Source organism: Myxocyprinus asiaticus, chromosome 31, assembly GCF_019703515.2.
Source record: "Myxocyprinus asiaticus isolate MX2 ecotype Aquarium Trade chromosome 31, UBuf_Myxa_2, whole genome shotgun sequence".
Taxonomy (NCBI): domain Eukaryota; kingdom Metazoa; phylum Chordata; class Actinopteri; order Cypriniformes; family Catostomidae; genus Myxocyprinus; species Myxocyprinus asiaticus.
Genome location: NC_059374.1, coordinates 2176253 through 2199620, shown reverse-complemented (window position 1 = coordinate 2199620; position 23368 = coordinate 2176253). Strand labels below are relative to the sequence as shown.

Sequence of the window (23368 nt, the reverse complement as noted above, 5' to 3'; positions counted from 1 at the left end):
TGAGGCAGATTTGATGAATAATTTTGAACCTTTGACTTGGAATGGTATGCAAATGGTCAGCAACTACCCAGAATACACTAACAATCACCTAGAGATGTCCTAGCATCCACCAAGAAACTAGCATCGTGGCCACAGTTTTTGCATGGGAATGCACCACTCACGTTTTTTCAGACAGTGTAAAAATCTACTTGATATTGTTCAGCTTGAATTCTTTGTGATTCAAACTGGGAAGTTTGCATGGACTTTACATTGGACTAGTAATTCACACCAGCATATACAGAGAGAAACTTATTGTCCAGTAGCAAGTGATTTAAAATTATCGGGTTTTCCCGGAAATGGGTGTGAGATTTTGAATTTTGATGGGAAGTAGTATTATTGCTAATTACTACCATGAAATGGCTAGAGGTGTTTATTAACACAGATTCATTCAAACATCAGTATAAATAGAAGAAATTAATGTGATACCCTTATATTTTTTGGAATCATTTAGTGGTTTTTGAGTCACTGAGCTGATTTCCATTATTACATCTGCTTTAGATACTGTAGTACATTTTAGTCCAAACAGCACACCAACATACTTATAACATCCACACCACATCTAAATCTGACCGGCATTTACAATGGCTGCATCTTGCATTTAATTCATTGAGGTTATTTAATAATTTTTTTTTTATTTCTTTCAACCTCTTCTGATCCTTTTCACTAAATATTACCCCTTTGTAACATCCCTCCACCTCACACATGAACCATATCACTGCCCATTTAAAACCTACCCATTTACATCCACCCCAAATGACCCTGTCTGTTGTGGTGGGAGATGACAGAGTGTACAATAGCCCCAGTAGCAATGGAGGACAGTGACCGTGAAGCGGACTCGGCGTCCGATGATCAGGACTCTATGCCAACATCCCCTGAGCCCAGAGCACATGAAGTCAAACAGGTACTGGTGTGCCTTCCTTTGCGTACGGATGACCTCTGACCTCTGTTAGGATACTGCCACATTGAATGCCCTTTCATATGGAATTTTTTTTCTGCAAGATAAAGTATTTTTTATGCTTTAAGTTTTCTTTTCATCTAATCTGATATAGCTGATATAGCCCTTAACTGTCCAGTGGTACAATTCAGTTTGACTTTAAGAACAGAAAACAGTCAGAAAATCAATTAAGTATTACAGAAATCAATTCATTGATAAACTTTACAGAAGAACAGCATGCAGAATTCACACATGGATTCTGCTTAGTTCGTTTTTTACATTGTGTTCTGAACTGAGCGTGTTTACATGCACAGTATTATACTGATTATGCTTAATAAGCTGACTATGAGTAAGATAATGTAAATGCCTTAAACGGCTTTCCTTTTTCGGGGTAAGTTCATAAACAGTTTAAGCCCAGTCACATTACACTTCGCGCTCCATTCAAACATATTCGAACGCATCCGAATGCAGAAAACCAAAAGCACAAGCTCATGCGAAGAAATTTTACAGTCCGCTGCATACAAAAATTCAAGTTTTGTGCATTCTGACCTGTGAGTCTGGATAACGAGAAGACGTGTGAAAAGAACACATATTTCCCACATTTCGAAAAATATTCAGAATGCTCAAAGCCTAGTGTAACCACCCCTTTTTATGACACACTATCGCACACATAGATTTTTGCCCATTACGACTTTTTCCCCATTGAATGTTGTTAAAAAAAATCATTATTCCATCGAACAGATTTGTGCTTGCACTTTAAATATAATGACCTCACTGCACCACAAATTCAGTATTCATCAGGACAGATCTCAGAGCAGTGGAAACCTGATTGCTCTAACAACACTCTAAAAGTCATAGGCCCCATTTACACCTTGCATTAACATGGGTTTCATATCTGGATGGTATCTTTAGCTGGATTGTATTTACACCTTGCTGTCAAGTGCGTCACTACTGTGATCTGATAGACATTCAATCAAAGTTACCTACACAAAATGGAAAACACTATTTATATATTACATTAGAGGCTGTGGTAACTGAAAACTCTCCATCTTTAAGCTAATTTTAAAAACATTGATGGATAATTCAAATGCTTTACATCACTTTGACAGTAAGGGTTTTTCCTTAATTGAACATTTGGTGGCAGCCGCCAAAGCTAAATTTCGGGTCGCCGAAGGAAATGTAATTGTATTCATCTCACGTTTACCGCTTTTATAAGTGCAAAATATGCTTCTCATTTGAAATGCACGAATGAAGTCTTGTTTCACTTGAGTGTCACGCGAGCCACATAGACCCCGTTTACACCTGGTATTGAGATGCGTTTCGGGTGATACAATCACATGTGGTCAGCACTAAATACAGGTCAAAAGGGGTCTAAAACGTGTTGTGGACGGATCGTAAAAACCACATACAAATCTGGTCAAAAATGCATGTGACCATATCGCATTTGAGGTGTAAATGCTAATCCGTCCTGAACACGTCCCAGACAGCAGTGAAGCGGCACCCCTCACCTGTCAATCAACCGCTGCACTAAAACAGGTGTTTAAAGTTTGCCAGTTACGAGCGGCTTTAAAAGGAAATAACTGTCTGATCAGAAAATTTAAAAAAAACCAGATACATTCACAATCACGAGAGCTTCACAAATCTTCTTTAGGATGTCTGATATCAACACAGACGAGAAGCACGAACACCTGAAGCACCTTTAATACAGGTAATCCACTAAAATAATGGATAATTCTGCTTGACATGTTGAGTTTGTGTTGGGTTAAATTTCAACCGCATCTGGGAGAAACAACGCTCTGTTTTTTTTCACGCTTTCTTTGTCTTTTCTGACTTTTTTTCTATTTTGGCAGAAAATAATGTTACCACTGTAAACTTTTGTTAGTGCATGCACAATGTTTGTACCTAACCACTAAATAGTTTTATTCTGTTTTTTTCTCTTTTTATACATACTTCCCCCCCATATTAAATCACTTCTTTTGCCCCTGTCTGAATGTTCTGCCCTGACCCCTACAAAAATGATTGTCCCTCCTGACCCCTCATAACCCCAGCACTTCCCTAAGGAAGACTCTGAGGACTCTGAGCTGGAGAACATCATGGGACATCACCCACCCAGAGAGGGCCACCCATTTGCCCACCATAAGGGTGATAGTGAGGGTGACGGGCATAGCAGACCCCACACCCTGGCAACACCAACCTACCTGAGGGCTGCCGTGGTGCCTAGGGGTCCAGGAGGGTTAGAGCATGAGTCCAGACACGTGGCTCAGCGGGGTCACGTGGAGTTCCATCTGCCATCTCCCATCAGCCCCTCCAGACCTAAAAGCCCCTGGGGTCGATACGACCCGTACGACCCTACTGAGGTAATGCAAGGTGGACTAGTGACGGGTAGATAGATTTCAACCAGAAAAACATGGATTGCATCGGTACATTACTGCTTACACCCCAAAATATCACCCCAAACTTCATTGACAATCAATGGTTTTTGACATCTCTAACAAACAAGTACCATGGTATTTGCCCATGCACCATGGTAATGGCATTGTATACTTTCCTAAGAGTTACTAAGAGGACCATGTGTATACCTTGGTATATTTATATGGTAATAATTCAGTACCATGGAATATATCAAAATACCATAATATTACCATCTAATACCATCACTGTACCCTGGTACCAACGCAGTACTGATTTGTAAGGGCTTGCTGTATCACCCATGGGGTTTCCAAGCTCTATTTTCTTTCGTTGTTTTGTTTGAACGTTAGAACCTTATTTTGTTTCTCGGACAGACACATTTTGAGCTTCAACTCAATTCTCCTCGTACTAATAACAGGTTAATCTGCCCTCAACGATGAAACTGTCCATCTGAAAATGTTGTAATGTGTGACTTCTTGTTAATGGCGTATTTTAAAGAAGGTTCTGCTGGTGGTCTTTTATATGTTTGTAAATGATGATAGTTAAAGGAGTGAAGCTTCCATAAATCCTTTTTGGATTTACAACACTCCACCCCACCACTTTCCCCCTTTCAATTCAAACCGAAGCCTGGCACTTCTGTTTTACCTCCCACAGAGAAACTCACAGAACTTTGGTCAGATCCTGCTGGTGTAGGATACATCGCCTACACACTGAGAATTGACATTTCTTGGCACTGAATGCATTTGAATGTGTATTAAATCACCTTTGAGAAAATAAAGTACCTTTCCAGCACTTAAAAAACATGATAATTCTGTCTGAATCTGTTTTTTTCTCTCTCTCTTGTGTTTTCTTGGTAGGATCAAGATAAGGAGTATGTGGGATTTGCCACTTTGCCAAATCAGGTTCACCGTAAATCTGTGAAGAAGGGCTTTGACTTCACCGTAATGGTGGCAGGTAATTTCAACATCATGGCTTTACAAACTTGATCAAATGCTTATGTTGTTCTTTTTTGCATATTAATTGCAGTTGTTGTGTTGTTGTAGATGATGATGTTTTTTCTTCATAGGAGAGTCTGGTTTAGGAAAATCCACCCTGGTCAACAGTCTGTTCCTCACAGATCTCTACAAAGACAGAAAACTGCTCAACGCTGAGGGTAAGATTGACCTCTGACTGTTTCTCACATTTATATGAATGCCTAAATAAATTATGCACAGACATTCAGTAAAAATATTAACTTGAAATGTGAAATAAGTAACTGGGGTGATTATTCAAGTAAGGGAACATCCTTGTCCTGTTGGAAAAATGTTAATTGGCCAGAATAATTTTGTTTATTATTTTGGGCTTGTTCCCTACTTTTTTAAATTCCCTTCAGTATTAAATTCAGAAAATGTGTTACAGTCAGGAAAATTATGTTTTAGTTTTGAAAACAAAAACAAGCTGTCCCCAATACGTCCATTACCATCATGCCAAGCTTTTGGTAATGATGGAAATGAGAAATCACTGTTGTCAGGCTCGCATTAGCCTTGGAATTGATTACACAAAAAGTTGTCTAGTATGGCAAGCTGAATTGACTTTTGTGCTGGATAGCTTGTGCTGAAGAATTTCCGATCTGTTCTGGCGGACGAATTTGCAACAAAACAATTGTTTTCTATGAATGTACACACATCACTGCTGATAGATGCTGAATGGTGGTGGTGTGTGTACATTCATAGAAAACAATTGCAGTTTGCAAAACAATTGTTTTGCAAACTGAATGATTAGAAATAGCTACGTTAATTATGCAATTTCTCTATCTGTAGCATTGAATGGGCTTCAGTGCTACATGCAGAGAAATTGCATAATTAACGTCGCCATTTGTAATCGTTCAGTTGTGCAGTAACATACACTAACGTGCAAACTCATCAGCGTCACTTTGTTCATTCTTGAAGAAGGGAAAAACCTTGGTAACTTTTGTGTGTACTGTCTGCCACCTAAATTGCATCAACGTGCCCTGTGTTTGATACCTGTGCCGTGTCCTTACCACAAAGTGGCGTGGTGCTTCTCGTCCGGTGTGCGACCACCTTAAGTGCTTTGTAACTGTATTTCACAGAGAACACTGCAAAAACATATGAGCCAAAAGCTTATAGCTTGTATTATTGGCCATTATGTTTTTGTTGGCAGATGAAGACATGCTTTGAGAAACCAAACCTTGTTCACCCTTGCAAAAAAATCTTGAGCTCTGACAAACTTGCAGCAAATTTCCCACTCATTATTTTCACACAAATTTTTGCCGGAAGTTTGCAGCTCTTCGCCAGTAGTGGTGGACCTGCAGCAAACCTTTGGTGACAAAGAGTTTGCAGCAAAGCTCATTTGCATGTGACAATAATGAGTGGTGAATTTGCAGCAAGTTAGCCAGAACTCTTGATTTTTGTAAGGGCTGTCAATGGAAGAATTTTCATCCTAATCATCCATTGGAAGACATTGTACTGATTCAAAGTCTTTGTGTGAATGTGCCTTTACTGTAATTTAAAATGTCCTGTTGGTTGCAATGTGTTGATGTTCATGATGTTTGTGTTGTGTTGCCAGAGAGGATCACTCAGACGGTGGAGATCACTAAACACACAGTGGACATTGAAGAGAAGGGTGTCAAACTCAAGCTTACTATCGTGGACACACCAGGATTTGGAGACGCTGTCAATAACACTGAATGGTACAGAGAGCTTTAGAGTGAATCTCACAAAAACATGTCCAGATCACACAATTTAATTAAGTGAAAATAATGTCACAGTGCAACAAAATATGATAAAAGAACATTAAGCCTATTTTAAGACCATTAAGCAAAATATAAAGTATTTGTTCAATTTTCTTTTGATTTTGGGGTGATTCAGTGATGTAATCAATGGTTTTATTGAGTGTTTGTGTGGGTTTTCAGCTGGAAGCCAGTGGCAGATTACATTGATCAGCAGTTTGAGCAATACTTCAGAGATGAGAGTGGACTGAACCGCAAGAACATTCAGGATAATCGCGTGCACTGCTGCCTTTACTTTATTTCACCCTTCGGTCATGGGTATGAGCTTTATCAGCATTATACACACATATACAAACTTCATTATGATGGTGTAGCGTAGTCGGTAGAGCTAAGGCCTGGTTTGAGTTCGTAAGGCGTGACCTATTAGTTATCACCATTGTGCCCTTGATCAAGGAACTAAAAGGGATAGTTTATCCCCCATTATCTAGACATTATCCTATATTCCTGTACAATACTGGATAATCCTTTGAGTCATAACACACAGAATGATCTGGATCAGTTATTTATTTACGACCTCTGCTGGAACATCTGTGTCATTACAGCTGTCTCATGTATGACTTTCATCTTCAAACAGAAATCAAGCCAAGTAAAATCAAGCCGACACAAAGAGACTTTTTGGTTTGAAATAACCCATTTGTAAAAGTAACGACACAATGACAATGGCAATCTCTCTTTGTGTCATTCGTATTGTGTGTATTGACGTATGTCACTGTGTGTTTGTGTCAGTTTGAGGCCTCTGGATGTGGAGTTCATGAAAGCTCTCCATGAGAAGGTCAACATTGTTCCTGTTCTAGCTAAAGCGGACACACTCACCCCGACTGAAGTCAAGAAGAAGAAGATCAAGGCGAGTACTCGAGTGATCAGAACCTGTGATACGTGTGTGTGTTTAAATGTGCTGTGTTAAATTCAGTTTTAAACCCTTCCTGCTCAACACAGATTCGAGAGGAGATTGAGCAGTATGGGATCAAGATCTATCAGTTTCCAGACTGTGATTCAGATGAAGACGAGGACTTTAAACAACAAGACCAGGAGCTCAAGGTTCACACATCGAATTCAGAGCTGCTGTTCAAACATATCAAACTCGTATATAATATATTAAGGGCACTTGTACAGAAATAAGAAACAAATAGGTGTCCCATCACTTTTAAATGCAAAAAAGACACAAATCCCGTGTTTGATTAGAGGACGATTAGATATGTTAGATTATTTTTTTTAAATTAACATGGCATGAAAAGTAGATTTTAATGATCAATAATTGTATATTTAACTGGGCCCTACCCTGTTACTACCCTGTTTTTGAAGTTTAAGCACCTCCTTTTTGTCCATTTGTTGATTTAAAAAAAAAAAAAATCTATTTTAGAGGTTGACCGAAAGTGGATTTTGCCAATACAAATAACTAAGGTAGTGGAAAAGGCCGATAACCAATTTCTAGGCTTGCGGTCAATACCTTTTTCAAGCATCAGTAATCGGAAGATTTCCCCGATGATTATCGATATATATCAGGATTTTTTCAGATATAAATAGGGCTGCCCATTGCACAATAGTCTTTGTGTTTTCAAATACATTTCTCAACACAACTTTGGTAAAGTGTGAGCGGCAGGGTATATTTAAGGGTGTTCACACTGGACATGTCTGGCAGATGATATGGTGCGTTCTAAAATTTGAAAAAACTATTTTCTATAAAAGTAATACACAGCACGGAGCTCGCAGTCTCCAGAGGCTGCTTAAAATTCTGCAGCGCCTCAGAGAGCAACACACATAGTTTTCCATTAAATTCGACCCAGAATATTATCAAAAGGACCAAGATTATTTACCCTAGCCATCACTGGATGATCTATTGTGAATATGTATTTTTCACAGAGCCTGCACAATGTATTTTCAGTCTCAAGTACACTGCCTGGCCAAAAAAGTCACTGTTTGGATATAAATAAGCAGACTCTTAAGAGCCTATGATTGGATCATTATTGCAGTGATTAATATGTTTCAGCTGGCAACAACTCTTTTAACCCTAACTGATGCAGAGTGTAGCTTCTCATTTCTTAATCAACCATGTCGAGAGACGTATCCCGTGGTCGTGGAAAAGATGTTATGGTGTTTCAGAAGGGGAAAATTATTGGCCTGCATCAAGCAAAGAAAACAACTAAGGAGAATTGGGTTAAGAACTGTCCAACGCATTATTAAAACCTGGAAGGATAGTGGTGAACCGTCAGCTTCGCGGAAGAAATGCGGTCAGCAAAAAAATCTTGAATGATCGTGATCGGAGATCACTAAAACGCTTGAAGTCACCTTTTGGTCTCCTGGTTGTCTGTTGGCTCCACCTGAGTCCCCTGGTCTGCGGTGTTTAGTTTGTCTCCAGTATGTATCCGGCTCTCCCATGACCTTCACCCAAATTTCCTGGTCCGCCGGCCCCCTATGGTCTCCAGGTTCATGGCCTCTACACAAGTCTTCTGATCCACAGGAGCCCCTATGGTCTCTAGGTCCATGGCCTCCACCCAAGTCTTCTGGTCCACATCGACAGTAGAACTCTCAGCTATGTTTAATAGTGAAATTAAGAGCATTTCCACATGCTTAATGAGATGAGAACTTACAGGATTGGGACTAATCAGCTGTGTTGCAACAAGAAAGCTACTTGTTAGTGAGGCTAATCAGAAAAAACGACTTCAGTTTGCTAGGGAGCATAAAGATTAAACTGTGGAGCAATGGAAAAAGGTCATGCGGTCTGATGAGTTCAGATTTACCCTATTCCAAAACGATGGGCGCATCAGGGTAATAAGGGAAGCACATGAAGCGATGCACCCGTCATGCATAGTGCCCACTGTACAAGCCTCTGGAGGCAGTGTTATGATCTGGGGTTGCTTCAATTGGTCAGGTCTAGGCTCAGCAACGTTATGAGGCAATAAAATGAAGTCAGCTGACTACCTGAATGTACTGAATGACCAGGTTATCCCATCAATGGATTTTCTGACCTTAACCCCATTGAAAGTCTTTGGGATGTGCTGGAGAAGACTTTAAGGAGTGGCTCGACTCTCCCGTCATCAATACAAGATCTCGGCCAAAAATTAATTCAACTCTGGACAGAAATAAATGTTGTGACGTTGCATAAGGTTGTTGAAACAGTGCCATGACAAATGTGTGCCGTTATCAAAGCTAAAGGCGGTCCAACGAAATATTAGTGTATGCAGCTTTTTTCTCCCAATGCTATTGCGCCAACTGACAGTGAATTGCAAAGCATGAAAATTAGGATTCTAATTTAAATGTCGGCTAATTTTAATATATTGATGCCTCAAAGATATGATAAAATTACGTGCCGATCAATAATCGATATTTTATGACATGCCTACAGATTAATCAGCTAATAGTGTTTAAATTCGATTTAAAGAATGTAAAAATGTATTTCGTTACTATGACGGGCACAGACGTAGAGGCTACAAGAGTCCAAAACATTTATAAAATCCCTGATGCAGTTCAATGTGCAACCAAAATCCCAATAATAACCAGAAAAAATTAAGATTTGGTGGATAATGCGGGACTTTTAACTGTAAACAAGCCCGAAACACACAGGGGGCTCTTATTTTGACATGACGGAGACTTGGCTTCGTTACAATGTTCTATATATAAGTAGTTACAAAATTAAGCTTTTTAAAGCCTATATTTTACCAGATGACATTTAAATAGGAATTAGGTTTATTATTATTCACAAGATATGAAGTTGGAGACACAATGTATGTGCTGACGGGGCACTTTTTTATATACTCTAATTTTACTTTGCATGCTCTCGCTTCAATTTAGATTACTTGATTATCTCATCAAAATAACGCCAAACACAGAGGAATAAAAACAACAGTAAAAAAAAATAACTATCGTCAACTTTCAGTGTTGATTTTTACAGATAATTACAGATAGTTCCAAAAAGCAATTATCGGAATGATTAATCAGCAAAACTGATATTATCAGTCTAATTTTATTTATATAATTTATAGCCAGATTTTGCACCATAATTATGGGTATTGTGACCTGTGAAGCATCAGTTCAGATGACTTGTTTTTTTTTATTCATGGTCTCTCTTTCTCCTGTAGGACAGTATTCCCTTCGCTGTGATTGGCAGTAACACAGTAGTGGAGGCGAAAGGCAAGAGGGTTCGAGGCCGTCTGTACCCCTGGGGAATTGTAGAAGGTATAAGCTGATACAGAGTACATGGGACCATTAGTTAAACTGTGGATACCAAATTCTTTTCATTTCCCGAGGTCAAAATAAGGCCTGCATGAAATCTGTAGAATTTCCCAGAAAACTCAAAACTAGAATGTCCATCAGCCACAAAGTTGTACACGTCCTAACCACTTGCCTGATTTATTATTAATTGTTAATATTTTATCATTTCTGTTAATTATTTTGAATAATTTGATAGTGTTTTCAGCTACCAATAAGAGTGTTTATGAATTTTGCCATCTATTCTGTAGATTTGCCTTCACAATCAGTGCTGAAAATGTTGAAAAAAGTGCACATATTCTGTGTGGGCCTGTCAAAATATACAAATGCAATGCCATATATTGTGTGCTACACACATTTAGGATAAATCACTGCATAATCACTAGTTGTAGTTGACCTAAATTGGGGCGAATGAGTAGTGTAGCATTCATCTGCGTGTTTGTACTATAATCAACTGCTTGTATGTATTGCATATGATCTTATTGCTCCATATTTCTTTTTATAAAATGCATAGTTGTGGTCCTGGATCCTGACTGGTCAATACCAAGTTCTAGTCATGCTTAAATGCATGATAAAGTAACAGCCGTGACTTGTGTATCACTGCACAGCACCCATAGGGAACAACTATTAACTGCAGTTTACATGTTGTGTGTGTGTTTGACAGTGGAGAATCAAGCACACTGTGACTTTGTGAAGTTGAGGAACATGCTGGTACGAACACACATGCAGGATCTGAAGGAAGTGACGCGGGAAACTCACTATGAGAACTACAGAGCGCACTGCATTCAGAGTATGACACGTATGGTGGTGAAAGAACGAAACCGCAGGTATGTAGCACCAATTCACAGAGCAGAGCCGGTGTCTCACTGCTTTCTCACTCTGTTCTCACTGTCTGCCATAAGAACAGCTTTTTTAGGAATATGCAGTAGCTCCAAAATGTATCTGGACACTTAAGTCACACTTAAAAATGTCTGGACATTGATGCATTAGATGACAAAATATCAAATCTGTGTGATCTGCACTCAAATGCTGGTGGCGCTCTTCTCAGAACTTACTTTCCTTTTAATTTTTAATCAACTGGCTTCTTGGTGATTTTCAGTAGATGAAGTCAGTTCCCCTCAAGGTCACACAGGTGTCCTAGAAGAGTAACCATAGGTGGAGGTCAGCACATTCACTATCAACATGTTCTACTAATGGTTGACATACACAAGGTGTCACAATACCTTCTGTCATAATTCTGAACTATATGTCTATTGTTTTATCATTTCCAACCATAACTTATTTTTGTGAAATGTTTTGTTTAAAAAGTGTGCTTGTGCCATTATTCCAAATACGTTTTGGCATTTTCCATGAATAGTGTAAAAACGGTCAGCTTACTTCAGAAAATGCAAGTTCAGGAGATAAATCGAAGTATGTAATGAGCTGTTTTATATTAAAAGGCTTGCAATTTTGCAACCCGGTTACCAAATTTTGGAATACAATTTAAATACAGTTTAAAATCCTGATTTGTGCCATTTCATTATTGTCTAGCAAAAACATTAAATTAATGTTATTCTAAACCCACATGACTCTTTCTTTCTCGGAGCACAAAAGGTGATGTTAGGTTGCCTTCATGTGCTATCGAATTTATCCTACTTCCCACTTCTGAAGTGGTAATTGCGAGGACATCGCTTTGTTGTTGGAAAGAATGGGAAACATGGATGATGCCAGGTTTATTCATACATATTTCTTAAGGAACTTTTATTTTTTTTCCCCACCATAATACATATTACTCAGTTACCTTACTGACGATAATGAATTTTTGGTCAAATACAGGCTATTTTCAAGGTGTAAAAATGAACAACATGCATCAAATGGTTGCTGATATATATAAATGAATATGACCAAAACGGCAAGTGTTAACAATTAACAATAGAAGAATTATTCAAACCTGTCATTCAATACAGAAACTGTACACTTCTCCAACATGTTGAAAGTTTACAACTCCTTCCATCTCGGAAACTCGGGTATCAAAATTATCATCCCAGTCTTAATTACGATTTGAGGGGTCATTCATGTGCAATTTCTGAGTGGAAAACTCGTATTTACGATAATTGCAATAGCACATGAAGGCACCATTAGGCACAACGTAAGACTCAGTAAGCAAGAACATTCACTGCATCTTTTTTCATACAATGGAAGTGAATTGTGACTGAGGCTGTCATTCCGTCTAACATCTCCTTTAATTTATCAAATAAATAACACATTTTTAGAAAAAAAAAAAAATTGAGGCAGACAATGAATGGGCTCTGTGTCAAGCAATCTGGGAGACCACGGGGTGCCGGTGGATCAGGAAACTTAGGTGGAGGCCATGGACCTGGAGACCACAGGGGAGGCAGTGGACCAAAGACTTGGGTGGAGGCCATGGACCTGGAGACCATAGGGGCGCCTGTGGATCAGAAGACTCAGGTAGAGGCCATGAATCTGTAGACCATGGGGGGCCGGCGGTGCAGGAAACTTGGGTGAAGGTCATGGGAGAGCCAGACACATACTGGAGACAAACTAAACACAGCAGACCAGGGGACTCAGGTGGAGCCAACAGACAACCAGGAGACCACAAGGGTCTGGCAGATGACCAGGAGACTACAGGTGATCTGGGGGACAACCAGGAGACCAAAGGGGATCCAGGGGATGACCAGGAGACAACATGGGATCTGTCAGACAACAAGGAGACCACAGGGGATCCGGCAGATGACCAGGAGACCATAGGGGATCTTAGGTGAGGGTAATGCCAAGGCAGGGGAATCAGGCTCAGTCAAGGAAATGGGGGGCTCAGTCAAGGGCAATAGCAATAGGAGGGCTCAGGCAAGGGCAATGAAAAGCCAAGAAACTAAGGCAAGGGCAAGGCAATAGGGGACTCTGGCAAAGAAAAAGAAACTTAGAAGCAGGGAATGGAGGGGCCTCCGTAGCAGGGACCTCCGGAACCACTAGGAAAGCTGCAGCGCAAGAAGCACCGACGGAGCTGCATTATTGGGAATCTCGGGGGTGAAGACTGTGTTGAGTGGAGAAGGAATTTCTGCCACCACAACAGGGGCAAATGCCTTTCTCCCCCTCCTCTTCCTTGTGTTCGCTGCCTACGGTGGGGACAGTGTAGAAGGAGAAGCTGAGCCTTAAATTATAATCAATATACTCTTATGAGTACACATTTTCCTCCTGACACACGATTTGATCAGCTTGTTAAGACTGAAATAAAAGTCTTGAAGAGCAATGTCTCCCCAGTCTAACACATTTGGGATAAGGTGCAAAATAGCTCCCTAATACTCCTCTATGTAGTCAGTTCCCTGCTGGAGGGACTGGAGTTTCATGACTGCTACATCCATTATTTAGTCGGTTCTTCTGTAATAATTAGAGTCTGGAGACATGAAGATGAGGATCTAGGTGCAGCCTTTATTGAAGGCCTCGAACAAAACACAAGAAACCAAGAAACACATTTGGAGCACAAAACCAATACAGCCTTACATAGACAAGAACTGACAAAGACACAGAGAACATGAGGGCATACAGTATATATACACAAAGACTAACAATGTTAACAAGTCTAGTAACAAGACATACCTGGGACAAATCAACAAGGGAAACAGGAAAAAAGTGCTGGACTTCAAAATAAAAAGACACACAATAAACCTAGTGCCCTCCTCTGGATGCTAGGGAATGTGCCATATATGACAGTTTGGAGTAAATGATATTTTGTAAATATTTTTAAACTTTTATTTTTCTCACAAATTCATAGTTACCTTGGTAACAGGGTTGAATGGTTGAGCTTGACAAATCCAATCAACACTACAATTGGTGTAAAAAAAATGTTGGGTGTTGGATTGAGGTGTACTTTTCATGCATAATTTTACCAAAGAATGTAATGTAATTTTAACAATGCAATGTGACATCTTAAATCCCCCAAATGTTCTTTGGAGAAAGAATTTTGTGCATTTTTCTCGCTTTAAAAACGTTTTGAAATGACAATGTGTACCCTATTCATGGATGGTGCCTTTTTGAGACACTGTGTATATAATTTTTTTTTAAATATTATTTATTTACATTTCACATGCACTGTATATTTTGAGATATTAAGAAAACTTACCGAACATGTGTGTGCTTGTCTCTCTGAGCAGCAAACTGACCCGGGAGAGCGTCACAGACTTCCCCATTCCAATGGTGACCAGTGCCACAGACAACGAGACAGAGAAGCTGATCCGTGAAAAAGACGAGGAGGTACGGCATTCTCCATACCCCGACGAACATGAGCAAATACAGCAACACGAGCAGCATCCCAACCCAGAGCCTTGCAACGAGCCCCACACAGAACCAGAACAAAATACTGACCCGGCTCGCTTCTCACAGGGTTTCATAGAATCTGTCTTGCTAAAAATGACCTGTGTACTTAACCATGTGAACCTCAAATCAACCCTCCACCCATCTCTCCTACAACATGGGTTATTTGGAGCAGTGGTGCCCTCTGTAGGTGTAGCAGATGGCCATCAGACAGTTAAGAGTAGAGCACATGCTGTATGCGGTTCTGTGAGGCTACCTGCTCACTGTGAATTGTGTCTGGCATGATGCACTTTAGTCCTGCATCCCGTAATGAGTAAATCTCACCCCAAAATCAATAGAAAATATAGCTGCAAGTGGCAATAATCGGTCCAAGTGTAACGGGAGCTAGCTGGTAAGTTATAGCTGTGCGATATGTGTAAACCTCACTCCCCTGGCCTCAAGAGGCACACTAGCAACTGACGCTAGAGGCTGTAGCCTTTAGCCTCCTCGTTAAAGTGCCTGCCTCTTATAATGGCGGACGCTGGTTGGAATCCCGCTCGGAGTGGTCGAATAGGACCGGTGACACTGGTGCCGTAACCTGTATGGGAGTGAGGGTGTGAGAGAGTGGTGAGTGTAAAGATAGCCAGCTGGTACATGATAGCAGCCAACAGCCCTATCACCCTGTAGCTCAAGACTGGTTGCCTACTGAATCTAAGTAGGGCTGAGCCTGGTCAGTACCTGGATGGGAGACCTCCTGGGAAAACTAAGGTTGCTGCTGGAAGAGGTATTAGGGAGTCCAGCAGGGGGTGCTCACCCTGTGGACTGTGTAGGTCCTATAGTGATGGCAACACAATACTGTAAAAAGGCACTGTCCTTCGGATGAGACGTTAAACCAAGGTCCTGACTCTCTGTGGTCATTAAAAATCCTGGCCAAATTCCCCCACTGACCCTTATCAATCATGGCTTCCTAAAAATCCCCATCCATTAATTGGCTCTATCACTCTACTCTCTCCTTTCCACCAATAGCTGGTGTGTGGTGAGCGTACTGGTGCACTATGGCTGCCGTTGCATCATCCAGGTGGATGCTGCACACTGGTGGTGGTTGAGGAGAGTCCCGTTCACTGTGTAAATGCTTTGAGTGTAGTGTCAGAAAAGCACTATATACACTACTGTTCAAAAGTTTAGGGTCACTTACTCATTCTTTATTAATTTTTTTATTTTTTTCACATTTTAGAATAATAGTGAAGTCATCACAACTATGGAATAATAGAAATGGAAATATGGGAATTATGTTGTGACTAAAAAAATCCAAAATAAATCAAAACTATGTTATATTTTAGCATCTTCAAAGTAGTCACCCTTTGCCTAGAATTTGCAGACATGTACTCTTGACATTTTCTCAACCAACTTCTTGAGGTATCACCCTGGGATGCTTTTTAAACAGTATTGAAGGAATTCCCATCTATATGTTGGGCACTTAGTGACTGCTTTTCTTAATTATTCGGTCCAAGTCATCAATTTCAAAAACATTTTATTTTATTTTATTTTTTTATAACATTTTGGTTTTGTAATTACATATGTTGCCACAATTATATTTTTGTCTACAAAACTAATTTCAAACATTTAAGCATACGCCTTCAGATCAAAAGGTTTTTAAGATCATGAGAAACATTTCAGGCAAGTGACCCCAAACTTTTGAATGGTAGTGTAAATGTAACGTTCATTCATTCATAGCTGTGCGGTATGTGTAAACCTCACTCCCCTGGCCTCAAAAGGCACACTAGCGACTGACGCTAGTGGCTGTAGCCTTTAGCTTTCTCGTTAGCATGGCCAACTTTCATGCTGGCTGAAGCCGGTTCGAATCCCGCTCGGTTACAGTGGTGCCTGACATGGATAGGAGTGAGTTTTAGGGGGGTGAGTGTAAAGGGAGCCAGCTGGTACATGATAGCTGTGCGGTATATGTAAACCTCACTCCCCTGGTCTCAAGAGGTGCACTATTGACTGACACTAGAGGCTGTAGCCTTAAGCCTCCTCGTTAGCATGCCCGCCTCTCATGCCGGCTAAGCCAGTTCAAATCGAACAGGACCCATGTTTCCATTTATCGTAGTATAAACACCCCACCCTGGAATCTACGCCCCTGGACCCTTGTAACAAAAAGTTATGAAAATAATTTTGATCTAGCCAATTAATTTTTGACATTTGCCCAATTCACTTAGCAACCTACAGTGCATCCGGAAAGTATTCACAGCGCTTCACTTTTTACACATTTTGTTATGTTACAGCCTTATTCCAAAATGGATTAAATTCATTATTTTACTCAAAATTCTACAAACAATACCCCATAATGACAACATGAAAGAAGTTTGTTTGAAATCTTTGCAAATTTATTAAAAAGAAAAAAGAAAAAAAAAATCACATGTACATAAGTATTCACAGCCTTTGCTCAATACTTTGTTGAAGCACCTTTGGCACCAATTACAGCCTCAAGTCTTTTTGAGTATGATGCTACAAGCTTGGCACACCTATTTTTGGGCAGTTTCTCCCATTCTTCTTTGTAGGACCTCTCAAGCTCCATCAGGTTGGATGGGGAGCGTCGGTGCACAGCCATATTCAGATCTCTCCAGAGATGTTCAATCGGGTTCAAGTCTGGGCTCTGGCTGGGCCACTCAAGGACATTCACAGAGTTGTCCCGGAGCCACTCCTTTGTTATCTTGGCTGTGTGCTTAGGGTCGTTGTCCTGTTGGAAGATGAACCTTCGCCCCAGTCTGAGGTCCAGAGCGCTCTGGAGCAGGTTTTCATCAAGGATGTCTCTGTACATTGCTGCATTCATCTTTCCCTCGATCCTGACTAGTCTCCCAGTTCCTGCCGCTGAAAATTATCCTCACAGCATGATGCTGCCACCACCATGCTTCACTGTAGGGATGGTATTGGCCAGGTGATGAGCGGTGCCTGGTTTCCTCCAGACATGATGCTTGCCATTTAGGCCAAAGAGTTCAATCTTTGTTTCATCAGACCAGAGAATTTTGTTTCTCATGGTCTGAGAATCCTCCAGGCGGGCTGTCATGTGCCTTTTACTGAGGAGTGGCTTCCGTCTGGCCACTCTACAATACAGGCCTGATTGGTGGAGTGCTGCAGAGATGGCTGTTCTTCTGGAAGGTTCTCCTCTCTCCACAGAGAAACCCTGGAGCTCTGTCAGAGTGACCATCGGGTTCTTGGTCACCTCCCTGACTAAGGCCCTTCTCCCCCGATCGCTCGGTTTGGCCGGGCGGCCAGCTCTAGGAAGAGTCCTGGTGGTTCCAAACATCTTCCATTTATGGATGATGGAGGCCACTGTGCTCATTGGGACCTTCAATGCTACAGAAATGTTTCCGTACCCCTCCCCAGATCTGCGCCTCAATACAATCCTGTCTCGGAGGTCTACAGACAATTCCTTGGACTTCATGGCTTGGTTTGTGCTCTGACATGCACTGTTAACTGTGGGACCTTTTATATAGACAGGTGTGTGACTTTCCAAATCATGTCCAATCAACTGAATTTACCACAGGTGGACTCCAATCAAGTTGTAGAAACATCTCAAGGATGATCAGTGGAAACAGGATGCACCTGAGCTCAATTTTGAGTGTCATGGCAAAGGCTGTGAATACTTATGTACATGTGATTTTCTTTTTTCATTTTTAATTAATTTGCAAAGATTTCAAACAAACTTCTTTCACAGTTGTCATTATGGGGTATTGTTTGTAGAATTTTGAGGAAAATAATGAATTTAATCCATTTTGGAATAAGGCTGTAACATAACAAAATGTGGAAAAAGTGAAGCGCTGCGAATACTTTCCGGATGCACTGTATATCTTCTGAACGATTTGACGAATCAAAGTTCTTTTCATAACTTTTTGTCATGAGGGTCTCTAGAAGGATTTATTTTCTTACTTTGAGCCAAGGGCAACACTGACACTTCACTCAACACACTTTAATGTATTTGGCAACATTGACATGTGGAAACCGCTTTATGCAAAAATATAAATGCTTATTTCTTTCTTTGATTTTGGGGTGAAATATGACATGGACATGTTCTTGACAGGTTTCATAAGATTTACCCTAATACTCCCTTTAACTTCCCAAAAGCTGACCTCACAACAGTGATATGTTTCTCTTGTTTCGATTTAGAGGGCTAAATATATTTTGTATTTGTTTCAGTGATAGGGATATTTACTCAGCTGTGGTTTAATTATATTTTGGAAGATTAGTAGATTAATATGGTTGTATTAAAGATAAGTGACTTTTAAAACAACAGTATTTTGTTCCAGTTACGACATCATTTGAGTTGGAAAAGAATGAAGAAAAAATATGAAGGTTTTGCTTTGAAGTCATTTTGTGTTCTGAATTGATTGCATTGGAATCTGATATTAAATTCTTCTGAATGCTGTTGATATGATTTCATACTGCTCATCTGTATTCATATACACAGACATCATTACTGTGAGCTGTAAGAATGTTTATACTGCTATTCATCAGCTGTACATAGTAGCTGAGGTCCTTTTCAAATAACTCAAAAATTCTGACATTATTGGGATAGTTCATCCAAAACAGAAAATTCAGTCATCATTTACTTAAGTCATATGAGTTTGGAACAACATGATGGATGAATTTTCATTGTTGGGTGAACTGTCCCTTTAAATTGTGCAAAAACACATTTCAACTCAGTCATTACTAATATTTAACATATACTGTAATTAGCATGAAGCCATGCATTGCTGCCGTCACATTGACGTGCGATGACACATGGGAAGGAATATCGATTTGAGCTAATACACTGTATGTTACATAACAAAGTAATTGATTTCCTGCAGACCATAATCGTTTACATGTTTCTTGATGTGTTGACATTGTGACATACCGATAGTGAAGTCATGCACATTATTGATCGTTTGCCTATGGCTTCCGGGTCACTAATGTGAGATATCTGATCAGTAATTATCTAGTTTCCCCTCGATCATGTGACTCATTGTAGCCTGTCAGCCAATCTCTCTGACTCATTGATTGGTTAGTATTGATTTATCAGTTTCCCCTTTGTTTGTTTGTTCTTGTTTTCCAGTTGCAACGGATGCAGGAGATGCTGCAGAAGATTCAAGAACAGATGCAAACGCAGAAAGAGGCATATTAACGATGTCACTGTGATCTTAAGCACTGCCCCTGACCACACCCACCAGAGTTGCCCCTTCCCCCTCCAGCAACTTTACAGTGAACCCAGCAGAACTGGACCGCATTGCACATGACGACCATGTCTACAAAGACGCTGTATTTGTGCAATCAACAAAAACAAGCCATTATTTGACCATTCCAGACACAGAGAGTATATAGTCTATACTGGTGAATCTCATGAAAACATGCCAGATCACAATTCTCCTAAAAAATCAAAAGAAAATAACATAAAAAATAACCTGTATATATGTCTAATTTTAGGACCATTAAGTGACATTATTTTCTGTACAATTTAGCACTTTTTTTTTTTTTTTTTATTCCCAAACATGAATGAGAATGAGATTTTTTTTTTTAATATTACAGTTTGGAGACGTTTATATTTATGTCATTATATTACGCTCATTTTTTACTGTAATACAATAATGACTGTTACAGTAATGTAAAATATTTTTATAATTTTATTTATATATATATATATATATATTTGTATATGTAAGTGCATTTCCTCCCCAATTTTTTTTTTGTTTTTTTTTTTTGATAATGCTTATTATGGAGGGAATTTATTTTCTGAAATAGTTTTGCATTCCCTCGCAATTATTTTGGGTTCCATGGTACCATGGTTTTACTATAGTCATTTTGTAGAAACCATGTTTTTTGGCGTAATCCATAGTTTGGATACAATTTACCATGATTTTACTGCAATAAGATACTGTAGTATCCATATAGTAACCATGGTTTCCGTAATACCGTAGTAACCATGACTGTTGTGACTGTGGTTAATCTTGTGGTTACTATGGTTAAACAATGGTTACTATAATAAAACCAAGGTTAATTTTCAATAGTTTAACTATGGTATTTGTAGTACAATCATAGTAACCACAAAACTATGATTTGTAATGGAATAGTTTTGATTTTCCTGTAGTATTACTATGGTTTTACTACAAATAACATAGTTCAGCTTTTTGCAAGGAAACACAAAGCTTGTTGTGAGGGAACAAAAAAGTATTTCATAAAATAAGTTCCTCTAATGATTACTGTAATAGTCATCATTCTATTAGAGTAAAAAAATGAGAAATTAGATTTTCAATATAAACATCTGCATAAGTTCAAGGCTGTACAACAACTACTTCCTTGCTGAATTTAAATAATATCACAATAATTTTTTCCTTTTTTTGCATTAAAGTAATAAGAATGTGTGTTTTTTTAGATATTACAGTAATGAGAATTTTGTGGGTGAAAAATGATCTGGACACATTAATGGGTTACATAAATATTCTGTGGTGAAATGGGTTCCACTGCATGCTAATTGTTAGCTAGCAAGCAAAAAAAAAAAAAAAAAAAAAAAAAAAAATTCTTAGAGAAAAAATTTTTTGAGAGAGAATTTTATTTATAAATTATTTTTAGTTTTTTAGATATTTTTTTTTTTTTTTTTAAGAGAGAGAGAAAATAAATATTTGTATGACATAGTCTCAGGAAAGCACTGAGATACCTAAAAAAAAAAAAAAAAATGCCACCTAGTGAATTTTGTTTTCCACAGTGCGGTTCAGGGCTTCCGTATGAGAGCATTCTGATACAGAATAGTTCATTAAATAGAATTATATCCTAATTTAATGATAAGAATAAAGTCTTTTATTCTGTGAAGGATGTTCTGGTTCAGGGGCCAGTAAAGACAGAAGCCCTTTAACCACTTTGCTTGTTGTCCATTATGTGTTTGTACTTCCAAAATTGTTTTATAATTACTCAATATCATAGGATAGACGCAGTGAATTTATTTTAAAAAGATTCTACAATGTGTACGTTTATTTGTACAATGTTCGTTAATTGCATCTGTTGTGTATTTCGGTTTTGTTAATACAATACTGCAAAATTGCTTCTAATGGAACAATTCCTTTATTTTCTTATTGGAAATATAAAGTACTGTAGAGCGATATTTTTGGTAACAAGGCTTGCACCTTTCTCCTCTGGAAAAGCTGTGTCAGGCCTTGAAGTTGAACTCATTTCACAAGTGCATGTTTAATGAAGAGAATGAGAAAAGGACATTTGTGATATGAATATACAGATGCTTTTTTATTGTGACTGGGATGCTCATAGTAAAGTTATAGTCTTATAGACATGGAGTTAGTCTATTTTCCCATGTCATATATTTTCTTTGGTAATGTTGGTGAAAAGGAATAATATTAGTAAGATGTGTTAATTACCAGAGTCGTAGCGATCGCTGTATTGAGTAAAAGAGGTCAATGATTAAACACTTTTACTATAGATGCTTATATTCTATTGTTACACGTTCTTTTATTTTTGGCATAAAAGGATATTTAGCAAGATTATTAAATTGATTGATTGTTGGGTTATGATGTCTTAAGTCCTGGATATTATTTATATTCAGTGGCCTTTTCAAACTGTTTTAGAAATCTAATAGAAATATATTACAGTTTGTTTCAGGTACACAGTTAAGGACAGCAAAACACTCTGACTTGATGCTGTTTTGTTTTTAATATATTTTCATCTTATATTTTTAACATTCTTTGTTTATTTTGGTCTAGAATTCTTTATGACTGTTTCTATTATTATAATAATTGTTTTTAATTACTTATCTTTGTACAAACTTCACTGCTCTATTTTTATTTTGTATTGGACTTTTTTCACTGGCTTCCATAAATACATAAAAAATATTGTTTAAAGGATGAACTGAATATTTGAAATAATAAATACAAACTGTTATGTGACTTCAAGGTCTATCTGTCACTTTTAAACTTGGTAATAAAGTCAATTACACGTTAAAAAGTACATATATTTTTATATTATAATATAATATAATAAAAATGCTAAAAAGGCACACCGTTATTGTCCAGAAAAAAAAGAGAAAAAAAAAAGTTAATTGGGGTTAATTGTCACTTACCTGCTATAGCCTATTGTAAGCTTTTCAGCAAAATTCAAACAGTAAAATAATTATAGAACACAAAATTCATGAAACATGCAAAACTATCAAACAGTAGTTTTGGTCAACAAATATTACAAGAATCATAGTTGTGCATTTTTAACCTCCTGTGACACTGCATCCACATGTGTGGACATTAGGTTTTTGGTTTAGTTATAGGCTATGCATAATTTCATTACATTTAAACCAGCTGATCTCAGTTCAGGAGACTCTAGGATTTTATTAAAGGGTTAAACTTTTGATGCACCAAGTCATGTGACAAACAACTTGGCGTCCGTCTTTGGGGGAAACGGCAACAAAACTATATCTGGTAAGAAACCTCATTACATTTTTACACTGAAACCTGTTTGAGTCAAAAGATTAGAGTCTCTAGTTTCATCCAATATGCCATTTTTAAAATTTGAGCAATTTATCGTGAAACACCACGCTGATAAACACAATGACCACATATGTGGACTGTATGCTCATTTTCATTTAAAATATCCTACATTTACTGTGCATTATCACATTGAGAATAAATTGATGCATTCAAAAGCTGTAAAATGTGTCTTTCAGAGGCTTTATATGGAGT

The 23368-nt window shown here is 38.6% G+C and overlaps 1 protein-coding gene across 1 annotated transcript in view; it reads left to right on the top strand.

Annotated features, from left to right (window-relative positions):
* LOC127422283 (septin-4-like) overlaps nt 1-22585 on the top strand; it is a 57021-nt gene extending 34436 nt beyond the window's left edge. The window contains exons 2-11 of the mRNA XM_051665696.1: nt 4240-4336; nt 4449-4535; nt 5948-6071; nt 6294-6428; nt 6897-7014; nt 7107-7208; nt 10247-10343; nt 11041-11203; nt 14525-14624; nt 19756-22585. Of these exons, the coding sequence (XP_051521656.1) occupies nt 4240-4336; nt 4449-4535; nt 5948-6071; nt 6294-6428; nt 6897-7014; nt 7107-7208; nt 10247-10343; nt 11041-11203; nt 14525-14624; nt 19756-19824 (1092 nt within the window). The 3' untranslated portion in view covers nt 19825-22585. The remainder of the gene's footprint in view (nt 1-4239; nt 4337-4448; nt 4536-5947; nt 6072-6293; nt 6429-6896; nt 7015-7106; nt 7209-10246; nt 10344-11040; nt 11204-14524; nt 14625-19755) is intronic.
* The last annotated feature ends 783 nt before the right edge of the window (nt 22586-23368 follow it).